Raw genomic sequence first — 26,251 nt, 5'->3', positions numbered from 1 at the left:
ACGTTTTTCTATCCTTTTTTTTTTTTTGTAGGTTATTTCTTAGTGCCTCTTTTAATCTAATTATCTGCTCAGTTTACAGATGACCCGACGCTTGCAATTTGCAATGACAGCGGAGGCTCCGTGTTTGAACTATCATTTAAGTAAGAGAATAACTGTTAAGTACTCACAGAAAGTACAAGACAGTAATGCTGGGTCATAGTTTCTAAAACTTGAGCAAAAAACCCCATTGGAACCAATAAAGCTACTGTCTGAATGGTGAAGGTGTCATTTAGAGCTGCAGTATAATTTCACAGCCGAAGCAAGATCCTCTCTGGCAGTGTAATAGTCAAAGAATAGCTGAACTTATTAAGGTATCAATGTGTTGTCCAGAATCCTGGTATTCCTTGTGGGCTCTTGGTAGTTGTCATAAAAGTGCTGCCTCTTGGTTTTCCTTGTTCCATTAGTGAGAGCTGCCCTGCACTAATTGCTCGTTTTCTTCTTGGCCTCCTCAAGAGGAGGAGGAACAAGGAGGAAGGACTGACAATCTAGTGAGTCTCATCGCATCGAGGATTTTCCAAAACGTTACTGTTAAATAAGATCTTAAGGAATTCTTGTCCGTACCTGAGCAGCTGTATGGGACTGCTTCAGTGACACACTAAAAGTGATCTCTGGAGCTGTGAAAAGGACTTTTTGAAAACAGTATTTAGGAAGGATCACTCTTGAGATGTCATGAGACTGTTGGGCTGATCTCTTCTTGATAGCTGGCCACCAAGCTAAATTCTCTTCTTTGCAGGAGGGTTATGGGAGTGAGAACGTGTGAATCTCGATGTCTCTTCAGTGGCTCAAAGGGGGAAGTTTGCTGTATTGAACCATTGCATGCAAAAGTTGAGCTGAGAGACCATCCTATCACCCAGTACTCGCTGCTGGCCATGGCCTCTCTAACAAAGGTAACTTGCTGCTTGCGGAAGGCTTTGTGTGAGAAATCACAAAGGAGCAGTTTTCTGGTATATACTTAAACACTTTATTTTGCCTTTTTATTTTTCTTGAAGATACTGGTTATTGGCCTGAAGCCATCTCTGAAAGTGTGGATGACTTTTCCCTACGGTCGTGTGAGTAATGAAGACAAACAGTTTCTTTTGGATTAGAGCTGCAAACCTAAAGTGAAGGGGATGAGATTAGGGCCAGATGTTTGGTATCGCTAGTTTATCAGCATGCACTAAAGTGCATTGTGGAACTGCAGTGATAATCTGTTGGTCTGATGCGTGCAGATTATGGACAGAGAGGAGGTGAAAAGGCTGCTTTCAGCTGTACCTATGTGAAAATGCTGGATTTCTCCAATAAGTAGGAAGATAGGAACTCAGGAGCACCTCAGCTTCTTGTATTCCTTCCTGCATCCTGGTCGCACCCACAGATGGGACGTTGACGTGACGATGGCTACAGTCACCTTGGGCTGGGGCCATTGCTTTACACTAGAACCATACAATAGAACCCTTAATTGTAGGGACAGAAATAAAGTGGAATTTGAGCACTAAACAGTCTTCTAAACTCTTTATTATTTGCTTTCACTAGTTGCTGGTATAATTCCTGTTGGAAATGCAGCCGGGGGAAGATGTGTGGTGTGTTAGATTGGGAGAATGGAGACAAGGCTGCTAGCAAGCTGCATCTTGTCGTAGTCCATCAATCTGTGTGAGACTGGACCCTACATTAAGCAGCTAGGACACAAGTTTTGTTCTGACTGGCTGTCTGCTTTCCCAAGAGGCACATATTGCCCCTAAACCATGTGACTGGACCAAAGAGCGCAAGTTGCTGCTCAGCTGCCAGCAGACCAGGAAACTGCTTTACAGCCTGCGTGTGTACATGGCAAAGTCAGTGAGTGGCAGCTGATAAACAGCATGTGTCCTGGAACTGCGGTTCTGCCTTGCGTACCTTAAATAATGGCTGTGCTTTTTGTCTAACAGATGGATCCTTCTAGTGTCCCTCTTCTGGCGTGGCACTTTGTGGCTGTACAGAACTCGGTGAACCCCATGCTTGCATTTTGTCGAGGAGACGTCGTTCATTTTCTTCTGGTAAGCCTTGGATGTTTTATGCTGCTTTTCAGATAGCCGTGTCTTGTTCACATACTCAGTTGACTGAGCCTCTGTCTCTGTGAAAGTATGATATCTGTGCACGCTAGGGATGTCTGCAGCTTGCAGCCAGCTTGGGAAAACAAACCTGTTGGTCTTTGCTTTTCAGCAAGCAGCAGTGCCCTTCCCTGAGAATCTGGAGGCATGAGCTTTATGCGTTCCAGAAGTGTTGATTTGCAGCTTATCTCATTTCTACTGCAGATAGAAAAATGTAGATTGTTTTCAGGGAGATCATGTGAATTTGAGATACCATTTTATTTTTTGCTTTAAAACACAAGTCTGGAAAAAACTTGTATAAACCAAGAGACAACAGCTTTCAGGTCCTGTTGGTGTGTGACTTCAGGGCATGCTGCTTGTCCTGTTTAGATCTGCAGAAGTTCCACATGCAGATATGGTTGTTTGAAGATGATTTGGTGTCTGATTTCAGTATGAGAGCAGTACCCAGGCTTCAGAAAATCTGGCATTTTGGCTTTAGAGTGCTAAGTTTGTTTTCCAGCTTTGCCTTAAGCCTTGCCTTGGACCTTAAGCTTTGCTCAAGCACTCGGACATTCTGTTGCCTGGATTGAATCCTCTTTCTCCTCTGTCTTCTCTCTTGGTGAACTTGGGAATAAAGAAAAGGGGGTATGTTTAAGCCTGTCTTGCCGGAGATGTCTGTGCATGCAATAGCACGAGCCTCTGCACAGACGCCCAGCTCAGCTGTGGCCAGTGGTGCTGCTCTGCTTGTAGGTTACTAAACAGCAGCCGTGTTACCTGAATTCAGGTCCCTCTTGCTGTACTTCAGATTGTCGAAAACCTTACTTTTCTTTGCAGAATGCTTTTTTTAAATGATAATGAATTACAGCCAGTTTCACATTCGCGTTCTGTAGTTCTGACTTTCATGAGCAGAAAGTACAGTAGTTCCTGCCTGGGATGAGAGAGAACCCTTGACTGGGAGCTGTCATGCAACGTCTCCCTTCAATTCAGTATTCCAGTGGAGCCGAGCCCCTTGGGAGTCAGTGAATGCGAATCAATCCTTCTTTGGTGCTCTCTGTCCGAATGCTGGAGGTTTGTGCTCCTCTTAAAAAGTGAATTGCCCTATATAATACAGGAGGTGGGGAACAATCCCCTGAACACATGTGGTGCCAGCCTGTTTGTGACATACAACTCTTGTAGTACAAATAATGATTTAAAATTGATTCAGCAGAGGACATACATTTTTGCTGCCCCCTGCTCAGAAGCTTCTGTTTCCTCACTTACATGAGTGCTTTTGAAAGTGAGACATTACGCTGCATTTGAGAAGTGGGTGTGCTGCTACTGCACGCTCAGCGTGCTTGTCCGAGGGGATCTTTGGGCTCCTGGAGTTGGTGTGATGCCCTCTGGGGAACAGAGCGGTTGAGCTGAAGAAAGTCTTTGAGTTTGAGTCAGCCTTGTCCGATTTCTCTTTTAGGTAAAGAGAGATGATACTGGTGCAATACATGTCACTAAGCAGAGGCAGCTTCATCTACACTATGACCTCATCAACTTTACTGTAAGTCTCAATACTATAGAATGGTTAGTTGGGTTGTTTTTTTTCCACTAGTTTTCCTGTAAATGTATCTTAATAGCCCTTAGTTTTGTACTATTAGTTTTACAAATTTAGTATAAGAACTGGCTGTGTTTATCTGGAGTTCACTAACTGAAAATATCCTTAAACTTGGAACTCAGTGAAAACCCAGCACAAGTGAAATAACAAATAGTAGCTAAAGAGTAAAAATTAGTGGCGTGCAGGCAACAATACTGACCTTTTTTGGGAAGGGGGTGTAGCATGGTTGAGGAAATATTTTTCCAGAGCTAGAGAGAATCTGGCAAGAAAGGCTTTTATTCTATGCTTTCTTTTTAAGAACAAACTTCTCTGTAATTGGCTGAGTAAAATTCTACTGTTACCACATACAAGTGCTTACTAAAGCACTGTAATTGTTTGATGCTTTTAACAAAAAAAATTGCTCAACTCTAAAACACATCTACAGAATACAGAGAATAAAGCATGAAAGGCCAAAATACCAAGATGGATAACCGCATCAGCTGGAATTTTAAGTTTGTTAACACATATGCTTGGTTGTTTTAAAAAAATAACAATTGTAAAAGCAGTGGGAAAAAAGCCTTTTTATTTGCTGGGGTTTTGACATAAAAGTAGAAGCCACAGAATATGGATGACAAGCTTTGAGTTAAACGTAGATGTACTATTTCTCTTTCTAATGCCTCTTGATGCCATATTTAGGTCCTAAGAGATTTGAGAGCAGATGTTGTAGTAGTCATATTTTTTAGACTTTTGGGTAGAAAGTATGCTGGAGCAGAAATAGTGCACCAAGAGAACAAGAACTATAGTGGATTGTTTGTCTACAGGTGTTTTCTGTGAAGAAGGTTCCTTTTTCTCAGTGTTAAAGCTGATTCTTCAGAAGCAGCCTCCCTGTCTTTACCTTTGGAGTTATGCGTGGGTGCTTTGTGAAGTGACCGTGTATAGTAACAAAGCTACTACCCATCCTAGAACTTCCAGTATTGATACTCGGGGATATGGCCAGAGCCTGCTTAGTTGGCCTCTATTTGTGTGTGCATTGCTGAAATCTGCAATTTGTTGCTTTTTCAGTGGATAAACTCACGCACAGCAGTGCTTCTGGACAGTGTGGAGAAGCTGCATGTTATAGATCGTCAGACGCAGGAGGAGCTGGAGACCATAGAGATCTCGGAAGTTCAGCTAGTCTACAACAGCAGCCACTTCAAATCGCTGGCTACGGGAGGCAATGTCAGCGAAGCTCTGGTAGGCACAAATGACCTGCTTGTGTTAACGAACTCTGTTTCAGATACCCCCAACATGGAAGCCTGGAGCTTTGGAAAAAAGCCTGTTTGAAGCATCTCAGAAATTATACATGGTGGTGATGTGGCCAACTGACAGTTCATATTTCCTTTTGTGCATTGGTGTTTTTAGGATCTGCTCTTAAGTTACCAAGCTTTGGAATACTCTGTACAGGAAAAAAGCTGATGTGCTTTATTCTTCAAGAGTTTCCTATTGGCTTTTCTACTTCATATGCCACAAATACTCTGCCGTAGCGGTGCCTGTGCAGTATATGCATTCCCTGCCTTTGTCTCAGAGATTGTCATGAATGGATAGAGAGGATGAAACAGTACCTACACTTGTAGGTACTACACTTCTTTCTTGTTTGAAGTAAAAAACCAAACCCATCCATACTAGTAGAGGTTGGAACAAATCACACATTGCATTTTCTATTTTTTCCTCTTCTGTTTATTTGTCTTTCTTTTTTCTTGACTTTCATGCTTACATATTTTTTATTTTTTTTTTTTTGACCCTGGCCCATGTGGTGTCTGGACATGTTTTATTATTAAAGTAGGTGTTAATTTCAGCGGCATCTGTAACCCACCTGTGCCCTCTGCAGCTGACTCACTTTGATATGACATTTGGATTGCCATAGCATTGTGGAGGTTATTTTAAAGCCATGGTTGTGGGACAAGTTATTGCTTTCAGTAGAAGACCAGTTTCTGTATTTTGGAGACAGTTTGCCAAGAGTGTGTGTAAGGAAAGAGCCTTCCATCCTTGCATTCAAGCCTCCCAGTGCTTCACCAGAGATAGCCCAGGCGTTCTGAAATTCCACAGCTGGATGATACAGTTCCTATTCAATTCTGCTATAGCCCTGGGAGACTTGCTGGCCCAAAAAACTAGCAGAAGGCTCATGTGGGTCTATAGGTTGGATCAGCAATTTCAAGCCCAGCATATGGTCATGACTCAAGCCCCAGAAGCCCAAGGAGAAGGGCCTTCAACACAGGATGGTAGGAATTTGTAAAAAACCACCTCTGTCATGGTTCTGTTTGAGCACCAAGGAATGGAGTGGTTCCGCCAGCCAGATCTATGGGGAGTCTTTGCAGCCTTTTGAGCTACGTAGCTGCTGCTTATCTGGCTTTCAGTGCTTTATCTGCTTTGCACTGCTAGCATTGCTGTCATTCCTTCTGCTGCAGGTGCATACTGAGGAGTAGAGAGTCAGAAGGTGGAGTCTAGTGTAAGTGAGCTTATGTACTGCCTGCCGCGTGATCTGGAATTGCCAGGCACAGCCTCACAGAACATAGCTAGAGATTGGCACTAAGGTGGTATACGAGCTCTTCTCGCTAGGGTATGTCATTGTTCAGAGCCTTCCACTCCATTCCAGAAGCTCTGCAGTGCCCTGTGAGGCCTTCTGGTGGTTACTATTGAAGCCAGAGACATGTGGCTTGAAAAACTAGTGGGCTCAGAGAAGTGCTGCCCGTTGAAATGCGACTGTGTGTCTAGAAAAGACCCCTACTTAATTCACAGACTGTCAGTGGCAGATGAGATCTGAAGTTTATAATGCCATTTTGAAATACTGAGGATATGAAACAGGCAGTCCCTTTCCTTGCGTTTTAGTAGGAATTACAAGACAAACTATTCCAGAGCAATCGAGTCAAGGACAAGAACGAAGGAGTGACAGCAGAGGTTTTTCACTTACACCACAGACTGCTGGGCAGTAGTTCTCTCCCAGTGCTCATTTTGATTCCTGAATTACAAAGTGTCTCTATAGTTCAAGTGTATATATGTTTCTTGGGAAATTTTACAAAAGCAAAAAGCAGTTTTACTTGCATGTAATTTTTCTCCATGTAGGCATTGGTTGGAGAGAAAGCTTGTTATCAGTCCATCAGCAGCTGTGGTGGTCAGATCTTTTATCTTGGAACTAAGGTAAACGTGTGGAATTTTTCATAAAAATACAGGGCATTCACTGTTGATGGTAGCTCATCTTCTGCACAAGGGAAATTTTTTATTCTATGGAGATGTGAATCGGGGATGAGTTGTGTACTTATGTCGTGGGATTAAAGAAATGTGCAATAATTTGGTTTTAGCCAAGGTATGGGCTAAGTAAGACACTGTCGGTTGCACAGTATCCTGGTCCATGCTGCTTAAGGGTAGACTTAGCATTACTTTACTGACATCTCTGTCCTAAATGTGCCGGTGAGTAAACAGGAGAAAATAAGACAGCAGGGAAAACTAGACTCTGTTGCATGGAATGATAAAAGGAATGTCCCATTCGCTCTTCCTGTCCTGCAGCGCAGGCTGTCTGCGAAAAGGCAAAGAGAGGTGGCCTATAGCATGGCAAGGGGAAGAAGTGAGGGATGGTATATTGGAGCAGATGGTTTGTATGGCCATGTAAATGACGTTTTCTCTTAAATGTCCAGTTTATTCCTGCTATGCCAAGCTTGAGGATTGCTTCACTTAGCTTCGTCTAAGCTTCATAGTACCATCATGCTCTGGTGGGTTTGTGGGAAAACACAGGCTGCATGAGCAACTGTAAGGAAATAACTTTTTTTTTGTTTCCTTTTCTAGTCTGTTCATGTCATGACATTGAGAAGCTGGAGAGAGGTATGTTGAAAGGAAAACTGTACAGCTTAGTAGGTTTGAATTGCTTAAATATAGCTTAAGAGGAGGGAGGGAGCATTTGTGAAGGATGTTCTGAGCACTGTGTTCACGGTCCCTGATAGCTATGCGCAGCCAGCACTGTAGGTACGCTGCTTTCCATGGTGAGATGATGTGGGACTCCTGCTTGCATAAACTTGTAGGCTGAATGGAGACCTTGTTCTCCCAAGCAAGACGTAATGCCTTGCCGTGTATCAGCTTCTGTTAACAAGGCAGAGTTAGTGCAATGTATGACTTCGGAGGACTTTCTAAGTGTAAGCCTTCTATCTGCCGCATGAACATACAGGAGTGGAAGTAAATCTGGTTCGCTATGTTTTGTCTCCAGCTACTGCATAAAATCTATCAAAGACTACCTAGAAAGTTAATTGGATTTTAAATCCTTGTTTCTGTTGGTAGAAGATTTTTTTTTATCATTTTTTTTTTCTCTGTCAGCTGAAACCCTGTCAAGATCCACACTAAAGTTCTTGGTGATCTATTTATGTCTATTTGTTCCTGTGTTGTTCTTTTCACTTGAGTTAAACAGCGGTTTTTCTTTTCTGGATCATCACTTCGCAGTCTGTTTATTCAGTGTATTGCATGTTCTCTCTCAGACTTTGTTTTGCAAGGCTAAGTAAAGCTCTTTCATGATCCTCTTGTAAGATTACCTTCCCATTCCTTTCTTTTTTCATAGTCACTGTTCTCTGTACCTCCTTTGTGCTTGGTTTCTTGAATTTAGGTGAACACTTTGGCACATATTACTCTGGGTAGCGTCTTCCAAGTGCCATGTCACCTGTTCTTCACTGTCTCTACTAGATATGTCATTCCTTATACATCCCTGGGTCTCATTTTGCTGTTCCTTTGGCTACGTTATGTCCATGGAGTTCTGGCACTCTGGAGATTCACCAGTACCCCATAGCCAAACTCTGATTTCTGCTGTAAGTTGCTTCTACCATTGGATTGCATCCTACTTCTATAACCCAGCTTTAGGGGTCATCCTATTGTTTCTGTCTTTCTGGTCTCACATTACATGTTGACAGTTGGTAATCAGCAAACTTCATTAGTAAATTCATCTTATGCCAAGTTATTTGACCAAATAGTTATGTAGAAGGGGACTTCAAGGCTGATTTTCAAGGAACTCCCCAATAGTCATTTCTTTCCAGTCTCATATTTCTCCTTGAAGCAGTGGCCTTCACCATTTTTCCTCTTACCTGCTTTATGGCTCTTGTACTCATCCAGGATTATAAGCTCCTCCATGTGACACTGTATCAGGACCTTTAATAAAATGTGAACAGTTCAGCCATATTGAACTTTGATACAGCTGCTGCTTTTGGTTACCAAGTTCACTTTCCTCTGCTAGTTTTCCCTCCAGCCATTCGCGACTGACTTTGGTTCAGTAAACTGTTAATAAGAAGCCTTGCTTTGACCCATGATTTAATGTAGTGGTTTTCCTAGAATTCAGAAATCAGTCACAACTTACACGCTGTGAGCCAACCTCCTTTTAATTAGTGTATGGTTTCTGTTGTGCTGAAGGCCTCGTTATTGTAGGGGACTTACTCAAGAGCTGTAATTGAGTATGTGAGGTACTAGGGTGTGAAGCTGAGAGTTAGTTCTTGCTGCAGTACACAATGCTGGTCTGAGACTCAGAGTCTCTCTTCTCTCAAACAGTACTTTAACATTTTGACCTAGCATACCAAGACTGGTGGTGCTCGACCTTGTGTGCTAATGATTCCTTAAAGTGGAAAATACTCATGACCTATTTCAGTCCTTGTTGACTATGAGCTCAGAAGAAAATAAAAGGTAGGATGAGTATGCTGAAAACACGGCAAAGTTTTTCGTTGTGCTCTAAGTGATGAGGCAAGGATAGGGAATAGAAAATTTTGATTGTGATTGCAGACACTCACTGATGCTGTGGGTCTTCATCCATCAAGCATCTGGCCTAAAGTGTAACCCAGAGGGACTTGATGTACTGGGGCCTGACATTTCTTAGTCTTTTGTAACTGTGCAGCAGAAAACAGATATATGAGAGAGTCTTTTTTGAGATACTGGCCTTTACTGCAGTGTGTTGGGAGCTTCTGAGGTTTCCTGTCCCCTTGCTGTCAGGGATCATGACCTACTACTGGGAAATGCTGATCTTAAACATGAAGGGATCATCTTTTCTCTAATACTAAGGTCCAATATGACTTGTTATTTTAGAGAGTTGATCACCTTTTGAAACAAGAGCGTCTCACTGATGCCCTGGCTCTAGCTTGGTCTTTCTATGAAGGTAAAGCAAAGGCCGTAGTAGGTAAGTTTTGTTGGTTTGTTTTGGTTTGTTTTTAATTGAAACCACTAGGGAAGGTTTCAAACCTATGCCTGTAGTGAAATCACTGTTTCAGGGGAAAAAACAAAAAGGAAGATAATTGAATTGAAGAAGAGAAAGTAGGGTTGGGTTTGGCAGAAATAACACCTTTGATATGGGTTGATTTGGCTTTTTTAGCGTCATAGTCCCTTTAGCAGCCTGCTCTTTTCAAATGAAAATCAGAGTTGGTCTGTGTTGTGACTCCTGTCTGTTGGCACTTTGCCATGAAGGAGGTGGATCCAGGTGCTAGAATATTCCTGAAGGTCATACATGGGCTCTAGGTAATCTTCAGGGTGGTGTGCTGTCTGCTCTGCCAAGCAGGTACTTTCATTCAGGTCTCCTCTGACTATACAGCTGACTGAAAGCACTGCTGGGTTTTGGCACCATGTTTTCTATAAGGGAGGGTGCTTTGTGTGCACTTAGCTTGTTATGATGAACACGTTAATTATGCCAGAAACTGCTACTTGAACAGTCTGATTTGGACTGGACACACTGCATTTTCAGTAAGTAACTTTCGATGGTTTTGACAGATGAGGCTCAAGTTCTCAGGATAAGATCCTCCTGCTGTGAATTTGCCAGACACGTCTTGTTTTAATGCCTGAATATAATGCAATTAAGCAGCTTGTTTTTCAGTATTCAAAAGAATTACTGTCTTTTTGAATTGGCATTTAAGAATTGTTTGCTTTTATAGTGCATTTAATTCAGCTGCTTTGCATCAGGGCATCCTCCAGCAATTAGCCTCACGTACAGAGTCTTTGACAGCCCTTCATTACTTGTTCTCTCAATGTTAAACAGCACTCAGATCTGTTCTTGCCTTTCCTGTGCTGGAACAGTCTCTACATTGGGAGAATAAGCTCTGCAAAAGAAGAGTGGGCTAAAAGTAGATCACAAAATTGTGTACTTAGAAATCCTGACCTCTTTGTCTCGAGGGTAGTGGTATTAGTACTTGAACTGTGGGATTTATATGTGCACTTGTAGCTGAGATGAGAAAACCTTCTTTCCCTTTCCCCCATCCCCCTCATTCTTTCTAGGCTTGTCTGGGGACACGAGCAAGCGGAAAGCAGTCATTGCAGACCGAGTGAGTCACTGATCTCTTCCTAAGTGGAGTTCCATGTATGCTGATGCGATACTAACTGTATTCCTGTAAGGAGTGGCTTCTGTCCTCCAGGAGTTAGTCTTACTAACTCTAGAAAGCGTACATGTGCCTCTTGCTAAGATTGTGAGCAGAATTTAGAAGAGACTTGGAAATACCTTTTGGGTAAAGGTGGGGATAAAATCTGCAGCATTAGCAATGCAAAGTGTGACATTATCATCTAGGCCTTGAGATCTCTGGTTCCCTCACAGTGGAGAGAAGCCTTTTTTGTAGGCAACTCCAGACTTTTCTGACCTCTGGTTGGCAAGCATCCATCAGTGTGTCGCTTGCTGACTCTCTGGGTGAAAACTTTGGTCCATGTATACATGGACATGGAATAAACTCTTTGACTGATTCTATTCAGTTGTTACAGGAAGCTGTTTCTGGGAAGGGTGTATTTAAAACACATAATTATTGCAATAATTATTCACTTGTACTTTGTTCTTCATGTGTATTTTATTTGCAGGTGAACAACTATTGCTATTTAAGATACTATAACTTAAGCTTTGGGTAAAAGCCATGGCCCAGATGAGCCTGGTGCTTCAGGATGTGTTCATCGGCCTGAAGGTTTGCTGGCAGACTGGCTGCCCAGTTTCTCTGTCGGTTAAAGTTAGTGTAGGCCTTCAGTATCCCACTGGGCCACTTCTATGCCATGTCATGCCATTGCCTCTTGGCAGCCCCTTCCCTCTTCTCTTTCCTGCCCACAGTAGTTCATACCCAAAATGGGACAATAGAGTTTACAGTGCTGCCAACCCTCGAGTCAGTCTATTAAATGTAGTACTAAGTAGGGCCTCTAGTGTAGGATGTGAGTGAATTTTCTTGTTTATTGTTATTCAGATGGTTGAAATCCTTCTCCATTACGCTGATCGCACTTTGAAGAAATGTCCTGACCAAGGAAAAATCCAGGTTATGGAGCAACATTTTCAGGTATGGTGCTCCAGAGGACTCTTTTGTACATATCTTTTGAATTTTTTAATCAAACTTTGCTTTGCTGCAAAAATTACATGTCTACTTTTGAGAAATATTGCTGTGGTTCACCTGAACTCTCACCTCTGTTGCGTGCACTAATGAAATCAGGAATGAAAACTAATGACTTAGTTACAGGTAGGTGGCAGAGCAGAACCTGTACACCTCCTGTCCCCTACAGAAACGTGACTGGAGTTTTCTCTGTATGAAACAGCATATGGGAAAACCTGTAACTGTGCCAGCTACCAGCTGAGTCAGATAACTGTTTGATTCTGTTCTGTATTGGCCAGGCTTCATTTTGTGCTCTGCAGGATTTTTGCCAGTCCCTACAGCTTTTTTTGTTTCTTCCACAGGACGTGGTGCCTGTCATAGTTGATTACTGTCTCTTGCTCCAGCGCACGTAAGTCTGAGTTTGCAAGCCTGTCTCCCAAAGCGCACCACCCCCCCGTGTAGCCCTGAATGCTGTCTCCTATAATACCACATGGTTTAGAGGAATTGTATCATATTATCGTCATATCAGATATCACATCACAGCTTAGAGGAATACTTAAAAACTGATCTAAAGTCAGGTTATTCAGTACTTAGAGAAAAGTGTGTCTTAAATTTTCATTGTTATGTTGGGTAAGAAATGTTTGCTTCACGCTGTTTCCCCCACACCATCCCTTTAAGAAAAGAAGCTGCCTCAATAGATTTTCTTGTCATCATCATTTCCCCGCCAACAGCAGGGGTTTTGTTTTGCTGCAGCATCCATAGCCGATTTATTCTGTGTAGCTGCCTGGAACTTGCATCAGTTGAGGAGCTAAACAGGGCATTCAGCTCCTGAGTTTGAGAAATAACAGAGAAAATAGAGTTTAATTTGGAGCCCTCAGAAATCATATAAGTAAGCAGATTTTAGCAAGATTATTTGATAACTAAACATTTCTTTCCTCCTAGGGATCTATTATTTAACCAGATATATGATAAAATGAGCGAGAATTCTGTAGCTAAAGGCATCTTTCTGGAGTGCTTGGAGCCATATATCTTAAGTGATAAGCTGATGGGAATCACAGCTCAAGTGATGAAAGACTTGCTGCTTCACTTCCAAGACAAGAACAGGTTGGAGAATTTGGAAGCCTGCATTGTACACATGGATATCACCAGCTTAGACATACAGCAGGTGAGCTATTGTACTGCACAGTGTATTGAGTTCCTCTGAATAAATGACAGCATACTCTGGTCGCTGATGCAAACTTCTTGTGCTTTTAAGCGCAGCATAGCATGTGGAAAACAAGGTGTCACCTTTCAACAGATGAGACTTGTGTAGTCCAAACCATTCGTGCCTTTTGGTCGCTAATTTGTACCAGAATTTAGCTCTGTGTCCCTGGGATCAAATTCAATGAATGTGGGAATTATTTAGTGTGGCTGTGTCCATCCAGTAACGTGCATGCTCCTATAAACATGTTTTGCTGCCCCAGTTTGTGTCCTGGGACTGGTTAATGTATCAGGAGCCGAATATGTTGGAAACTACTAGTCTGTCAGGATTAGTCTGGTATTCACAATCAGCTTTTACTGTTTGGAGTACCTTACCTAAGATCAGCAGCACTACAAACCAAAGTTGCATTTGTCAGTTTGGTGCCTGCCAGCCTGCTCTGCTCAGGTGCTTGCTCTTGGTGACAGAGTTAGTGGAGCAAGATGGTGTTCCTGCTGGGTAGTCCTGTTTTCCTCGGCCAGTTTTTATTCCCGCAGAATGGCTTTCCATTCCAAGAAGGGAACTGCTTGGGAACTTGATAAAATGATTCACTAACCCAACTGAAAGACAAACTAGTGCAATCAAGGGCTTTGAAGAACTAATATTTTTATTCTTTAACCTCATGCAGGTTATGAATGTTAGAATCTAAACAGTTAGATTCCGTGTTTGTTGCATGAGCAATAGGCTGGATGCTCCTTTTGGGGATATGGGGTCCTTGCAGAGACTAGCTCTGCAAGTGGAAATTCTCATTCTGCTTTAAATCATACTGATGGATGATGCAAATGCAAGGGCAGAGATTGTATTTGAGAGACTGGGGAACGAGAAAACTGTGAGCTAAGAGCAGCTGTATATCTACATTGCGCTTTGTTTGCTTTGCAGGTAGTTCTTCTGTGCTGGGAAAACCATCTCTACGATGCCATGATCTATGTCTATAACAGTGGGATGAATGACTTCATTAGTCCCATGGAGGTAGGAAAGATGCTCGGTGCAGAGTCAGTTATTTGTGTGTTCAGCACACAGTCTTTCTGAGAAACAGCATTTCCAACCCAATGCATTATCTTCTCATTCAATGTGTACATGTTGTTCTTTTTCAAGGGAGAAATCACGTATGATATATGCAGTTTATCTGACTAGGTGCAGTAGAGGAGAAAAGTAATTTGTAATTACTGTGCTTTAGAACACAAATTTCCCTGCTGAGGTAGCAATGCTTGCCAAAGTTAGAGGAGGAAATATAGCCGTGTTAATAAAATAAATATAAACCAAAAGCGGCAGAAGAGAGTAACATGGTGACTTAAGGAGATTGCATTGCAAAACTGCGAACAGGTTTGTCGCTGGTGGTGAGCCTGCCCTGTGTGGTGTGATGTGCTGAGAATGCATCAGCTTTCTGCACAGTGGGATTAATGGGGGTGTAAGTGTGAGAGTTTCTATGAACACCTCATGCTTTTTTTCCTTCATACTGCCCTTTCTCTGCTGACACAGTAGTATATTAATGTGTATTAAAGAGTAATGGAAACAAAGCGTGAACAGAATTCAGAAAAAAATCTAGAAACAGTCCTTGCATTGAGGTGGGCTTTGTTCTTGGCACTTGGGTGTGATCTGTGCCTATCAGCAGTAAGCACAGGACTCGGCGTAATGCTGTAACTGAAGGCCCTGTTGCTGCTACCGCTGGTAATTCCTGAAGATGTGCCTGATACACCAATTGCTCTAGCCTGTAGCTATCATGTCAAGATGTTTAGTTATGAAAGCACTGCTGGTATTTTCTCACTAGTGCTGAAATAGACAGCTGGGTCTATTTGAGTGTGAAAATGTTAAACTGCACAATTTTTAGCAGTTATCTCATTTGATTTTTCCCAGGAAGGAGACTCTTTAGGTGGTCCTGGTTTTAAAAAGGGCTTCTGGAAACCTAGCACTAGCTGTATGAGTACAAATATCTCTTTCTGCTTTCTAGAGCTAAGTGTTTAGATGAGTCCCCATTCTACATACCCAAAGTGAAGGCTCTCTGATGCTGCTGCTAGGTACGCTGGAGGTTTGCGTAATCTCTGGTGGCAGAAAATTCAGGAACTGGAAGTGGGGCTGGTCAGTTATGCTCTGATGGTCACTTCTGACACTATTGAACAATGCTTTTCTTAGTGTGGCCTGTGCTTAGCATTAGATCTGATTTGAATCAAGGCTGTTTTTTCATATGTCATAACATCAGCTGGGAAAAGCATCCTTTGCGCCTTTTAATTGTAACACATGGTGAAAAAGCAGAGTTTGTGGGCAAGACGTCCCATTGATCTCTGCTTTAAAACCATGCAGATTTTTTGCTTTGAGCTTTTCCAGCTGTTTGAGCACTGCTTTCTTTCTTATTACAGAAGCTGTTCAAAGTCATTGCTCCTCCACTGAATGCTGGGAAGTCTCTCACAGGTACAGAATTCTTTCGCTTTAGGGGTTTCTAGTTTTGATATTTGATGTTTTGAATATCTCTAGTCACTTCCAACAGAGGGATGCAAAAAGGAAATACGTACCCAATAGAAGGGTCTTGGAGAATGGAAAAGTATTCTAGTACCATTTACTGTGTGTAAAGCTGCTCGATTTACTGCATGTAAAACTCTGCATGTGTGTCAGATGAGGTGTTTTACTCACAGGTGGGAAAAGGAATTGCATCTCTGTATGTTGTCTTGTGAAGAAAAGGTGACAAACAATTTTTGTTTTGTAGATGAGCAGGTGGTAATGGGCAACAAGCTGCTTGTATATATAAGGTAAGATCCTTTTGAAAGTGTGTGAGGTGATGGCACCAGATTTTTAGCTCACTATAGTTGCGTAATCTTGTAGTGTGTTTCAAGGTCTGCTGTGGTGTAAAATAGCAATGGCTGCTTTGTACAGCTGACCTAAAGTTCCAGTGGCTTCTTGTTACACATCGTGTGAGTGGATAGGTAGGGTAAAGATGGAGACTTAGAGCTCAAGTTATTGCTGATATGTCAAGACCATGTCTTTAGCTTTAGAATTTGGTTGGAGTTCTTTGTCCTGTGTGTGACACAATGCTCCTTGAACAAGGAGTCTGTAGCCCAAAAAGCTGCGTTTTAGTCCTTTCTGCCATGCCTTTTGGGATAGCTGTGCTCAGTTGCTGCTTACTGTGGTGCCTGTCGTTTGCAGGAGGTCATTCTGGGATTGCACAGTAGCAATTCATTAGGGAATTCCTCTTTCTGGAATCTGTTCAAGATCGTGAACACTAGATTCTGCATTACTCCTGCTTCCTAAAATGCAAGAGTAAAGATTTTTGTGAGAAATACCGAATTTCCCCATTACTTTTCTGCTGTGGAATGGCATACCTCGGATCCAAATTCATGCAGTGCGTTGGCTTATTGTGTATTAACAGCAGTGCTCTCTGCGATGCTTGCTTTCATGAGTTACAAAATAAATTTGTTTGGCTTGTTTTAAGAGCGTCCTGAAAACTGAGAACAGTTTACTTTTTGAGTTAATCTGTTTAATGTCAGGACATATTAAAAATGCCTTTCCTCTCCTTTTCTACAGCTGCTGCTTGGCAGGCCGTGCATATCCATTGGGCGATATTCCTGAAGATCTGGTACCTCTGGTTAAAAATCAGGTGAGCAACCTTTTGAAAGGAAACTTCCCCATATGAAGTTTTTAGAAGAAGCTGCGTATGTCTTATTTCATGGGTTTCTGACAGAAAACTATTATCAACCTGACAGCTGTATCCTTGTGATATGAGTATATACTACTGTAAATACCAAATACATTTTGAAAGAATGAAATCACACAGCTGTTGCAATCTGAACATTTAAACTTAGTATTTCTTTTCAACTGTAAATTGGGGTGTGGGAACATAGAGTTCTTAGTGGCACTAATTTTGATTAGGTTTTTTTCTTATTCTGTACTACAAAGTTACCAGAAATTTGTAGCTGTCTCTTCTTTCTAAACTTGACTATGACTTGTCAAATATGGGAGGATCTTCCCTCTTTTCAAATGCATGTAACATGGGATTGACAGGAAAGCGAGGTGACATCAAAGAATATTAACTAAATATTCCTTCCTCTGTTTTGCTGTCGCTGAAACCTTAATTTGTGTTGGAGTTTTCCTGCCTCAGATATCACACCTCTGGCCTCTTTGCACAGCAAAGTGTTAAGTTCAGCAAAGTTGTTTTCCATGATGAAGGTCCCATTAGATGCATTTCTGTCAGTCTTTGCCCTCGTGTCCTGTCACTGTATCTTCACCTCTGAGCCTTATCCCGTCTCAGGTATTCAGGGCACGAATGCATCTGTCCTCTAGGTGCAATTCCCACGCAAGGGTGAATATGTATGCCCTGCCACTTAAATTTGGATCACTCCTCCTGCCGTATCCACAGATAACATAGTAAATGGTGGATGAGGTGGAGTGTGCCATGACTGCTGAGTTAGGTGATACTATATAGTGTTCAGTAGGTAGAAGCGTCTCTGCTAAGTAGCTCTTGGTTGCAGGTTTCTCTGAGGCTTTTGATTTTATGGTCTTAATTATACTAGTGCATGTTTGTGCTCGTCTCTGCTCATCAAGACGATGTATTTGCTGAAGATAAATTTCTGGCTTTGTGATAACTGCAGGTATTCAGCTGAGGTCAAGAGCGCATTGTAACCAAGTGCTCCAAACTGCATCCTTGTACCCCTGGCTCACAGGGTCAGCCAGCTACCTGTTTCAGTGGTGGCTGCGCCTCTGCCACTTCACGCAGTCATTTGTGGGCAATTGCTTGCCAGAGCTACTTAATAGCTCAGGGTGCTGCAACACATCTCTCCTTTGGCTTGTCTCGGGAATCCCCCTTGAGAGCCTCCTTTGGCAGGAAGGAGGTTCTGGGGGTCTTGGAACTGGGAAGGGGTTTAACAGTAGATGTCTTTTGGTACTTGGAGAGAAAGGAGCATGCTGTCAGTTCTGAACTTAACCTCCTCTATGCTAGCATTTGGTTCCACTTGATGCAATGCCAGCTTTTTGCATGGGAATTTTTGGGTTGTACCAGCAACAGGGTGGTACTACATTGCTCTTCATCTACCCGTCTTGGGCATCCTTAGTTTTGTAGAGCATGTCCAGCCATTCTGCTTATAAGGCAGGATCTTAACTGCTTCATAAAAGCAGTTTTTATACTATTTTTATAGGCTCTGAAGCTGCTTGTTTTACACCCTCTGGGCTGTGAGCACAGGCTGACTACCCATCTCTCATTCTTTTGTTCTTCTGCCTAGTCCCTGTAGCAAGAACTGTGACCTAACATCCCAATCATCTTCCCAGGACACTTCAGGAACAGCAGCAGATGCTTTAAGGCTTTGTGCTGCTGTTGCCCTGTGACAGTGCAGGCTTATCCTACTGTCCTCCTTCGGGACAAGGTTTGATTCTTGAGCTGCATCTCTTCATGTTATTCTTTGCTGCCCTGTTCAGTGGACCATCTGTGGCTGACCAGATTCATCATGCTATTCCGAGTCTGCAACAGTAGCTTTCACATCGGGAGAAACAGGCTTTCCCCTCTGGAATGCCCAAGAGATTGGCAGGTTGTTTCAAAGCAACAAGTACTATTGCATATGCCTTATACATTTGCTCAGGACAGGTGTGAGCGTTTTCTTAATGGTTTCGTCGTAGGGAGCGAGTACCTAGCGCAAGTCACAGTGAACTTATGCCAAAAGTATGACGAGACATGCAGGTTACATGTCGTGACAGTTGGCTTGGTCACTGCCAAGTCAATCTCCTTTCCTTATTCGCTATTTCCATCAGAGCCCGCAAGCTGACTATTTCTTTCTCTTTAAGCTGTGTCTGAAGCTTGGCCTAAGGCAAAGCTGATCTCCTTACGAGTCATCTCTGACAATTTCTTAAAAGAGGGCATGCTCCTGATCATCATTTTGTGCTCATAAAACTCATTCCTGAATTTCTGTCCAGTTTTACTGCAAACATTTTTTGGGCTCTCTAGCGTTTTGCTTTAGTTTCAGGATTTCAGTAAGGGGAGGTGCTTTCTGTTTTGCACTTTCTCTTTGCAGTACAATGAAACAATTATTTTTTGGTAGTGGGGTGCGGGTTTTTTTGGTGGCTTGGTTTTGTTTTTGCTAATGCAGAGCCTGTAGCTATATGTACGTGGTAGCTCTGGGTTTATCGCAAAACCTTTCCTCGCAGGGTGTGCAAACCAGTGTGCTCCCCTTAGCTGGATCAAGCTGTTGCCCTGTCTCATGGTCCGTATCAAGTTGTCCCCTGCACACGCTAGAGCTGGCACAGCAGCAGACCGTGTCTCAAGGTCTGAGGGGAAGTGATAGCCCAACCAGCGGCAGTAGCTCTGGGAGGAGCCATCAGCCTCTCCTTTTTATGTCCTCTGATAATGTTCCTGAGAGCTTGGCTTAAGTAACACCTTTCTGTCTGGATGCTTGAATCCATTCTAGCTAAGGTCTGGGGTTTTGTTTCCTTACAAATTGCTAGCTGGCAGGTGGGTATCGATCCATTCTAGCTAAGGTCTGGGGTTTTTTGTTTTGTTTCCTTACGAGTTGCTAGCTGGCAGGTGGGTATCAGGTTCAAGGAGGCCAACAGGGAACGTTGTGGGTCTGCAAGTCAAGCTAACTGCCCCTGGCTTCACTGCCGCTGTGGTGACAGGAAAACTAACTTGGAACAGGTATAAATGAGAGAACGAGGCATTTCCTGAGGATGGCTGGGAGAGTGCATTGCCTGTCGGCTCTCCCTGGGATCCCAGTGTGTATCTTAACACGTGCTTAGGAGTGCTAGCCAGTCTGCAGCAGTCTGCTCTCTTTCTGCTGGTAGCCACATCTGTTGTGAGTGTGTTTGAGACAATTCGAGCTGTCACTGTCCTGTTTGTTCCCTGGGAGGGTCTGGACACCTCTGTCAGTGGTTCAATAAAGGGAGTTGCCTTCATTTTGAAAGACATGCTCAGATTTCAGGAACTAGAGAGTGGAATAGCACCTAAGTCAGCCTTTGCAGCGCCAGAAGCTTTGTGCCTCAAAGTGAGGGGGCAGATTGGCTGGCTCTTCCCAGGGGAACTGCTGATAAGGAGAGGAGCTGTGCCCTGGATAAGGAGGAGCTGCGCAGCTTCTCAGGAGAGCTGCCAGGAAGGGGAGGGAGTTATCTACTCACTTTGGTCTGCAAGTATAAGCCTTAATTTTTGCTTGATCTTAAATTTTGCTGGATCTTAAATTGGTTGGCAAGTCTAAGGAGGGGGAATTCTTTTCCTACTAACAAGCAGCAGAAAACATCATTGAACTAAGAACACTGATGGACTCCTAAGGAGCTTTAAAGCTTAGTGCAAAGCAGGTAACAATGCTGCTTATCCCATCTGCTTGCGATATCCGTTATCTGAAATCCATAGGAAATTTGCTATGTTTGTTTGAATTTTCATTGCAGGTCTTTGAATTTCTCATCCGGCTGCATTCAACCGAGGGATCTGTGGATGAAGAGGTCTACCCTTATGTTCGTACCTTGCTGCACTTTGACACTCGGGAATTCCTTAATGTTCTTGCTCTGGTAAGAGATTGCTGCTCTCCTCCCAGAGAAAAACGCAGTGCCAGTTCTGCCATCATCTGTGTCACAGTTGCATGATCTGTAAGATTCCTGTTAAAAATTTCATGCTTTAGCTAAACCAGTAGTTACTGGCTTTGATGCAGGAACAGTTTTGATGTGTGTTTTATAAGATATCAGAGGAGATCATAATAGTCTTTTATGTCCCTAAATATAATTCATGAAAGTGACATTATACAGTGAAGACTCTGGTTAACAGAGGCCATCTTTAAAGCACAGGTAAAACAAGAATAATGTATTTGTAAAGAGTGTTTTAGTACCTGCATCTTTCTCGTGCATAAAGATTCATCTTTCTTCCTTTTCAAATTTCCTGAACTTTCTCTGTTTGGACCTGTTACCTTTACCTGAATATATAAGAACTGTTCTGGTAGTTACAAAAGATCAAATTGTATCTTGAAACCTGCTGCTTAGGTGATGTGCACAGAAAGGACTTAAAAGCATTGTCAGCTTTGTGATATGGCTGCTTCTTTGTGTTTGCTTGTACTTCTGGGGTTGGCAGTGGAGACCATTCTTAAGGTGTCAGTGTTTTGCCTCATGCAGACTTTTGAAGACTTTAAGAATGACAAGCAAGCTGTGGAATATCAACAGAGAATTGTGGACATACTTCTGAAAGTGAGTGTGCCTAAAAATTAACCTCTGTGTTTACATCTGTCTGATTATATACACCACTGTGCAGTAAAACCTGTAATTTGGATGAAGTGTTTCCAGTCCTGCCCTGGATGACACCTCTGAGAAGGTGGTGGGCTGGAGCCTGGATTCACCTCAGCCAAGGCTGTCGGCTGGCTATTCGGCAGTGATGCTTCATGCACAGGAAATATGGCGACAGAGAGGTCTCCTTTCCTGTCTGTCATTTCACCTGGGTTGTACTTTGTTGTCAGATTTCTCCTCTCTGCACTGTTGAGTTTATTTTTATCTGCTTCTCATTGATTCTGCTCCCTGATTCCTTCTGGGGGTGGGGGAAGGTCCCAGGAATCCTGTGCTTGGCAGGGTGCCAATGCTCTTCTGATAAAACCCTGCTCCCTGTGTCTGTAAATGCAGTGTTTGGGATGTAACGTACCCAGAATGACAGGCCTATCTTTAGTAAATGGGAGAGAAGAGGAATGTCAGAGTTATCAGCCTGGTGCTCTAGAAATCACTTGTCATCCGCAGACCGTGTTCCCTAACAATGAATGTTCTCATTAAAAGCTATCGCTGCCAAATGCCGTTTGCTTTCCCCTTCAGAGCTGTCAGCATTAATAATGAGTAACTCCACTTGGAAGCTGTTTATGTATAAACATATCATAAGTAGCGTTTCCCTGTCACTGTCATCATTGATAGATGAGAGCAAGGGCACCAGTGAGTGAATTCAGTGACAGCGCTGCTGCAGTAGGCTGTGGTGGAGGGGCTGAGATAATGCCTCTGTGGGGACGCTTTTGTGAGCTTGCCTGAGTAGGGCATTGCTGTAAGGATGTTAGTTAGCCCTGTGCTGGGTTAGGCCATGCTTTTTTGTGTCTTTAGCTGCCGTCAGCAGGAGGTGGCACACTGCGGCTGTGTTCTGGAGCTACTGTGGGATGTGTTGCTGTGGCACGGCGTACGCTGCATCGAGCTGTGTACAGCCCTGCTCGGTGCTGCTGGCCACGTAGCAAATGTCCACCACAACAGAATGCAGCCCTGCTCTTCGAGGGGGGAAAAGTAGGGCAATTGTGAGAACTGCAGCAGGATTAAATGAATCTGCAGGCAAACGAGTTGGTGTTATGAGAACTGTCGGTCCCTTGGTCTGGCATTTGCTCTCCTTTTGGATAAAAATGAAAAAAAAATCTTGGAACTTTTTATTTAAATGTCTCATTGGCAAAAAAACTTCACTTAGGAAATAGCTACACTTTTAAATTAGTTTGGTGAACACAGACATTCTGCTAATGCTCATTTAATCTTTGCCAAATATATCGTCTTTTAGAAAGTCCACATGGTTGGCCTGCAGCCTCTGTAAGGTTGCTCTGGTTCAGAGATACAGTATTTTCACCTTCGCATGGACTGACTAGAACCCAGTTTGTGAAAAACAAATCCAAAATGAATAAAACACTCCTGTTGTTTTAGTGAGACATATTTTTTAATGCTATCAGCTAACGCCATTCTGACTAGGCTCCTGTCCAAAATAGCCTTTTTACATGGAAAATGAAAATTAAAAAAGAATGATAGCATTAGCTGATGTTTGAAGCAGAGCTCTACTTGATGCCTTAATGTGTCTTACCTGTCTGCTTCCACTTGTGTAAGATTAGCATCTCACGGGGATCCGGAACTCCAGGTCACTTTAAGAAATCAATTTTATTTCCCAAGCTTAGACTGAGTGAGGTTATAAACCCTGAGATGCTCTGTGTCTGGGCTTTGCTAGAGCAGTTCTTAGATGTTAGCTGACAGAGTTGTTCGGGTGATGGATTTTCTCCCAACTAAGCCCACTGCTCTTAGAGGGGGACTCTTCAAATAGGGGCATTTAACTTTCCCTTAGCGTTTAGGATTTTTTTAGAAGCACGAGATACCAAGTCAGGACACATTACGCTCGCTTTTTTATATGCCAGACAGGCGACAAGCACTTCTCAGGTTTCAAATCCCTTTTGGAGTGACTCTTAGATATTCTGTTTTTCTGTAATTTCAAGTCAAGTCAGCGCAGCCACAAGTTTCTCAAAATATTCATAGACTAACAACTAATTTAATGTGAGAAAAGAAACTTCCCCAAACCTACAGTTGACTTTGAGTCACTTGATCAGTTTTGCATGCCACAATTGAAGTGGTGAGTGCCTGGGGCTTAAAGTCAAATGTATTTTTTTTCTCCTGTGACTATTAATTTCATCTTTTTTCCTCATGTGACAACATTTCTCTGCTCAGAAGCTCTGTTATGTGTCCCATGATCAGCACAGACTACAGAGATGGAGATAAATGTGGGTTTGGAGCCCCCGACACCCGAAAATCAGGGACATGCAAGAATACTTGGCTTGAGTATAGGGCGGAGAGGTTGAGCCTCTTCAGCTTTAGGACAGAGGTGATTTAGTAAGGACACACCACCTGTCTGTGTCTTCAGGTGACACAGTTAAATGCCATGGAAGGTGGCGTAACTTTTGACCTTCAGGATGGACTGGCACCAGGGGATTGTGTGGATATTTGGGGTAGGAGGAGACATGATGGCTGTACAGGGGTTTCTTGTTGCAGTGCCCTGGTTGCTTTGCCAAAGGCAGTTGCAGAATCAATTGCTTGTGTTCTTATTTTTCCCTTTTCTCTCTAATGCTTCTCAGGTCATGGTAGAGAATTCGGACTTCACCCCATCGCAGGTTGGCTGTCTCTTTACCTTCCTTGCCCGTCAGCTCGCCAAGCCCAACAACACATTGTTTGTGAACAGGACGCTTTTTGACCAGGCAAGTATTTCTTTGTGAGGGGTGGAAAAAGTCCCAAACAGGGTGCAGCACCACGGAAAGTGTGGCTAGTGCTGTGGACTGTAGCAATTCTGGAAAGACTGGTGCGTTATGAAACAGGTAGCATCTTGCTGGGGCTTTGTTGTGGTTTTGAAGAAGCAGAGTAGGAGAAACCACAGAAGCACAGTAATCTCCGTATTTCAGCTCGTCTGCTGGAATTGTGTGAGAAACAGTGTCAGGTCCTAGGAGATGGAACAGCCCCTGCTCCTCTTCATGGAACGGCAGATTCCTGCGGTCACTGGTGTGTCAGGAGAGGGAAAGCAAAGGCCAGAACCAAGCTGTTTATCTTTAGGCCCCAGCAAGCATTTTGGTGGCTCGGTTGTCACTTGTATGTGAAGATACCAAGACAGGGAGATAAAGGATGCCAACTAAAATGACACTAGTGAGCTTACAGAGCTTGTATACACATCTGGTAATTTCTAGTTTGCATGACCACCATCCTGTTCTGCAGTGTGAAGTAGGCTGATATGCACCGATGCATGCCTAAAGCTTGCATGGGTTAAGATTATATCCCAGTTTAAGTCCTAGAAATTCCTGGGACTGAGGAGGCGGCTTCAATGGCTACGGCAGTTGCACTTTGATGATAATATGGGTATACGAGCACTAATAAAAAATGGGTTAGAAAATATATGTCCTTTGTCATAAATTAAGACTGAAGAAGTCTGTGGAGGCTAAATGGATTTGGATTAAACACTTTAATTACATATATATTGAATTTTATGAATTACACGATTTCCTGTTTTTCTGGGAGAGACGGCACAGTCAATCCAGGAGAGAAGTTGAAGGGGTCAGTGTCAGGGTTCCAGCTGTTTGGTGTGCGGTTTCAGGCAAGGTCATGGGGTCCCCTGAGTTGTTCTATATTCCTTGGGTTCCCCAAAGTTTGGTTCTAGATCCTGGCGTGGAGTCACAGGTTTCCCTCCCTGGAGTCTTTTAGCAGTTCTTGGTTACTCCAGTATTCCTAAGTGTCCTTAGTTATAGGATGAAGTAGAGAGTAACTCACAGATGAATAGTGCATTCGAATTGCACTGTCGTGTTCTTATTTGCTGTTGCCGTTATTGGTGCTCACAACCTGCTTGTTAGGTTTATGCTAACTAGGCCTAACCACGCTACCCTCTACATCCTTGCACAGGTCCTTGAATTTCTGTGCAGTCCGGATGATGACTCCCGCCATTCGGAGAGGCAACAGGTAACGGGCTTCAAGGGAATGTTTCTTTAAGCACCAGGTATGACCAGAGTGTAGAGCAAAGTTCAGCCTTATTGGGAACGTATGCTGGCTGAAGGTGACGTGCTAAAGCGGTCACCTAGCGTAGGAATGGTGGCCAGCATGGGAAAATTGGGCAGTGCTGTACACAGCAGGGGTGAAGGAAGGTCCTACCCCAGCATTGCCCACAGGAGAGGTTTGACAGCAGTAAAAACAGAGGCAGCAAAAGTCCTGGATAAGCGCATGACCTTCATAGTTAATGGACAATCAATTAAAAAAAATAAATCTGTAAAATAAGCCCTATGTTAAGGCAAAGTTTAATGGAGCAGGAAGAGTGTACTTTTGAATAGCACTGGCTGTCCAGCTACTACTGCAGTATAAATAACTGGCCTTCAATGTCTGCAGGTCCTTTTAGAGTTGCTCCAGGCAGGAGGGATAGTACAGTTTGAAGAGAGCCGTCTTATCCAAATGGCAGAAAAAGCAGAATTGTAAGTTGCTGCGTACAATATATATATACTGCCTTTGAATCTCCTCCAAAGCTTTTTTCCTCCGCATTTCTTGTTCCTACTTTGCAGCTGTGTTTGGGATTATTTTCCCTATGTATTCACATATGCTTCGTTTAATATGTTCATATTTAGTCCCGGTCTTTCTATCTTAACTCTACAGAGTGTTCTTACAAAAAGCATTGTTGAGATGAGAGGGGGTAGAGCTGTGGAAACCCTTCAGCATGAAACCCTGTGGGCCTTGATGAGTTTTCGCACTTCTATCCTAGGGCCCAGGGTTTGTTCAAAGGTATAGTTGTATATTTGAATGCTCTACTACTGACAGATGGTGATGACTCGTTGGGGTGAGACCCACAGGTAGATTTAAAAGCACGAAGGGGTCTGAAGCCACC

At 43.1% G+C, this 26,251-nt stretch overlaps 1 protein-coding gene across 1 annotated transcript in view; it reads left to right on the top strand.

The window, feature by feature from the left end:
• Positions 1-26,251, top strand: part of VPS8 (vacuolar protein sorting 8 homolog (S. cerevisiae)) — a 92,831-nt gene that overhangs the window by 27,635 nt on the left and 38,945 nt on the right. The window contains exons 12-33 of the mRNA XM_009887385.1: positions 73-140; positions 773-926; positions 1,029-1,088; positions 1,938-2,045; positions 3,529-3,609; positions 4,705-4,875; positions 6,742-6,816; positions 7,459-7,494; positions 9,721-9,811; positions 10,897-10,943; positions 11,835-11,924; positions 12,317-12,363; positions 12,897-13,119; positions 14,071-14,160; positions 15,546-15,597; positions 15,890-15,932; positions 16,705-16,777; positions 20,542-20,661; positions 21,256-21,327; positions 23,979-24,098; positions 25,285-25,341; positions 25,762-25,844. Coding sequence (XP_009885687.1) covers positions 73-140; positions 773-926; positions 1,029-1,088; positions 1,938-2,045; positions 3,529-3,609; positions 4,705-4,875; positions 6,742-6,816; positions 7,459-7,494; positions 9,721-9,811; positions 10,897-10,943; positions 11,835-11,924; positions 12,317-12,363; positions 12,897-13,119; positions 14,071-14,160; positions 15,546-15,597; positions 15,890-15,932; positions 16,705-16,777; positions 20,542-20,661; positions 21,256-21,327; positions 23,979-24,098; positions 25,285-25,341; positions 25,762-25,844 — 1,961 coding nt within the window. The remainder of the gene's footprint in view (positions 1-72; positions 141-772; positions 927-1,028; positions 1,089-1,937; positions 2,046-3,528; positions 3,610-4,704; positions 4,876-6,741; positions 6,817-7,458; positions 7,495-9,720; positions 9,812-10,896; positions 10,944-11,834; positions 11,925-12,316; positions 12,364-12,896; positions 13,120-14,070; positions 14,161-15,545; positions 15,598-15,889; positions 15,933-16,704; positions 16,778-20,541; positions 20,662-21,255; positions 21,328-23,978; positions 24,099-25,284; positions 25,342-25,761; positions 25,845-26,251) is intronic.

The sequence above is a fragment of the Charadrius vociferus genome, unplaced genomic scaffold (assembly GCF_000708025.1).
Source record: "Charadrius vociferus isolate BGI_N301 unplaced genomic scaffold, ASM70802v2 scaffold406, whole genome shotgun sequence".
In the NCBI taxonomy this organism is placed as follows: Eukaryota; Metazoa; Chordata; class Aves; order Charadriiformes; family Charadriidae; genus Charadrius; species Charadrius vociferus.
Note: the sequence above shows the minus strand (reverse complement) of the source record. Positions and strands in the feature narration are given on the sequence as shown.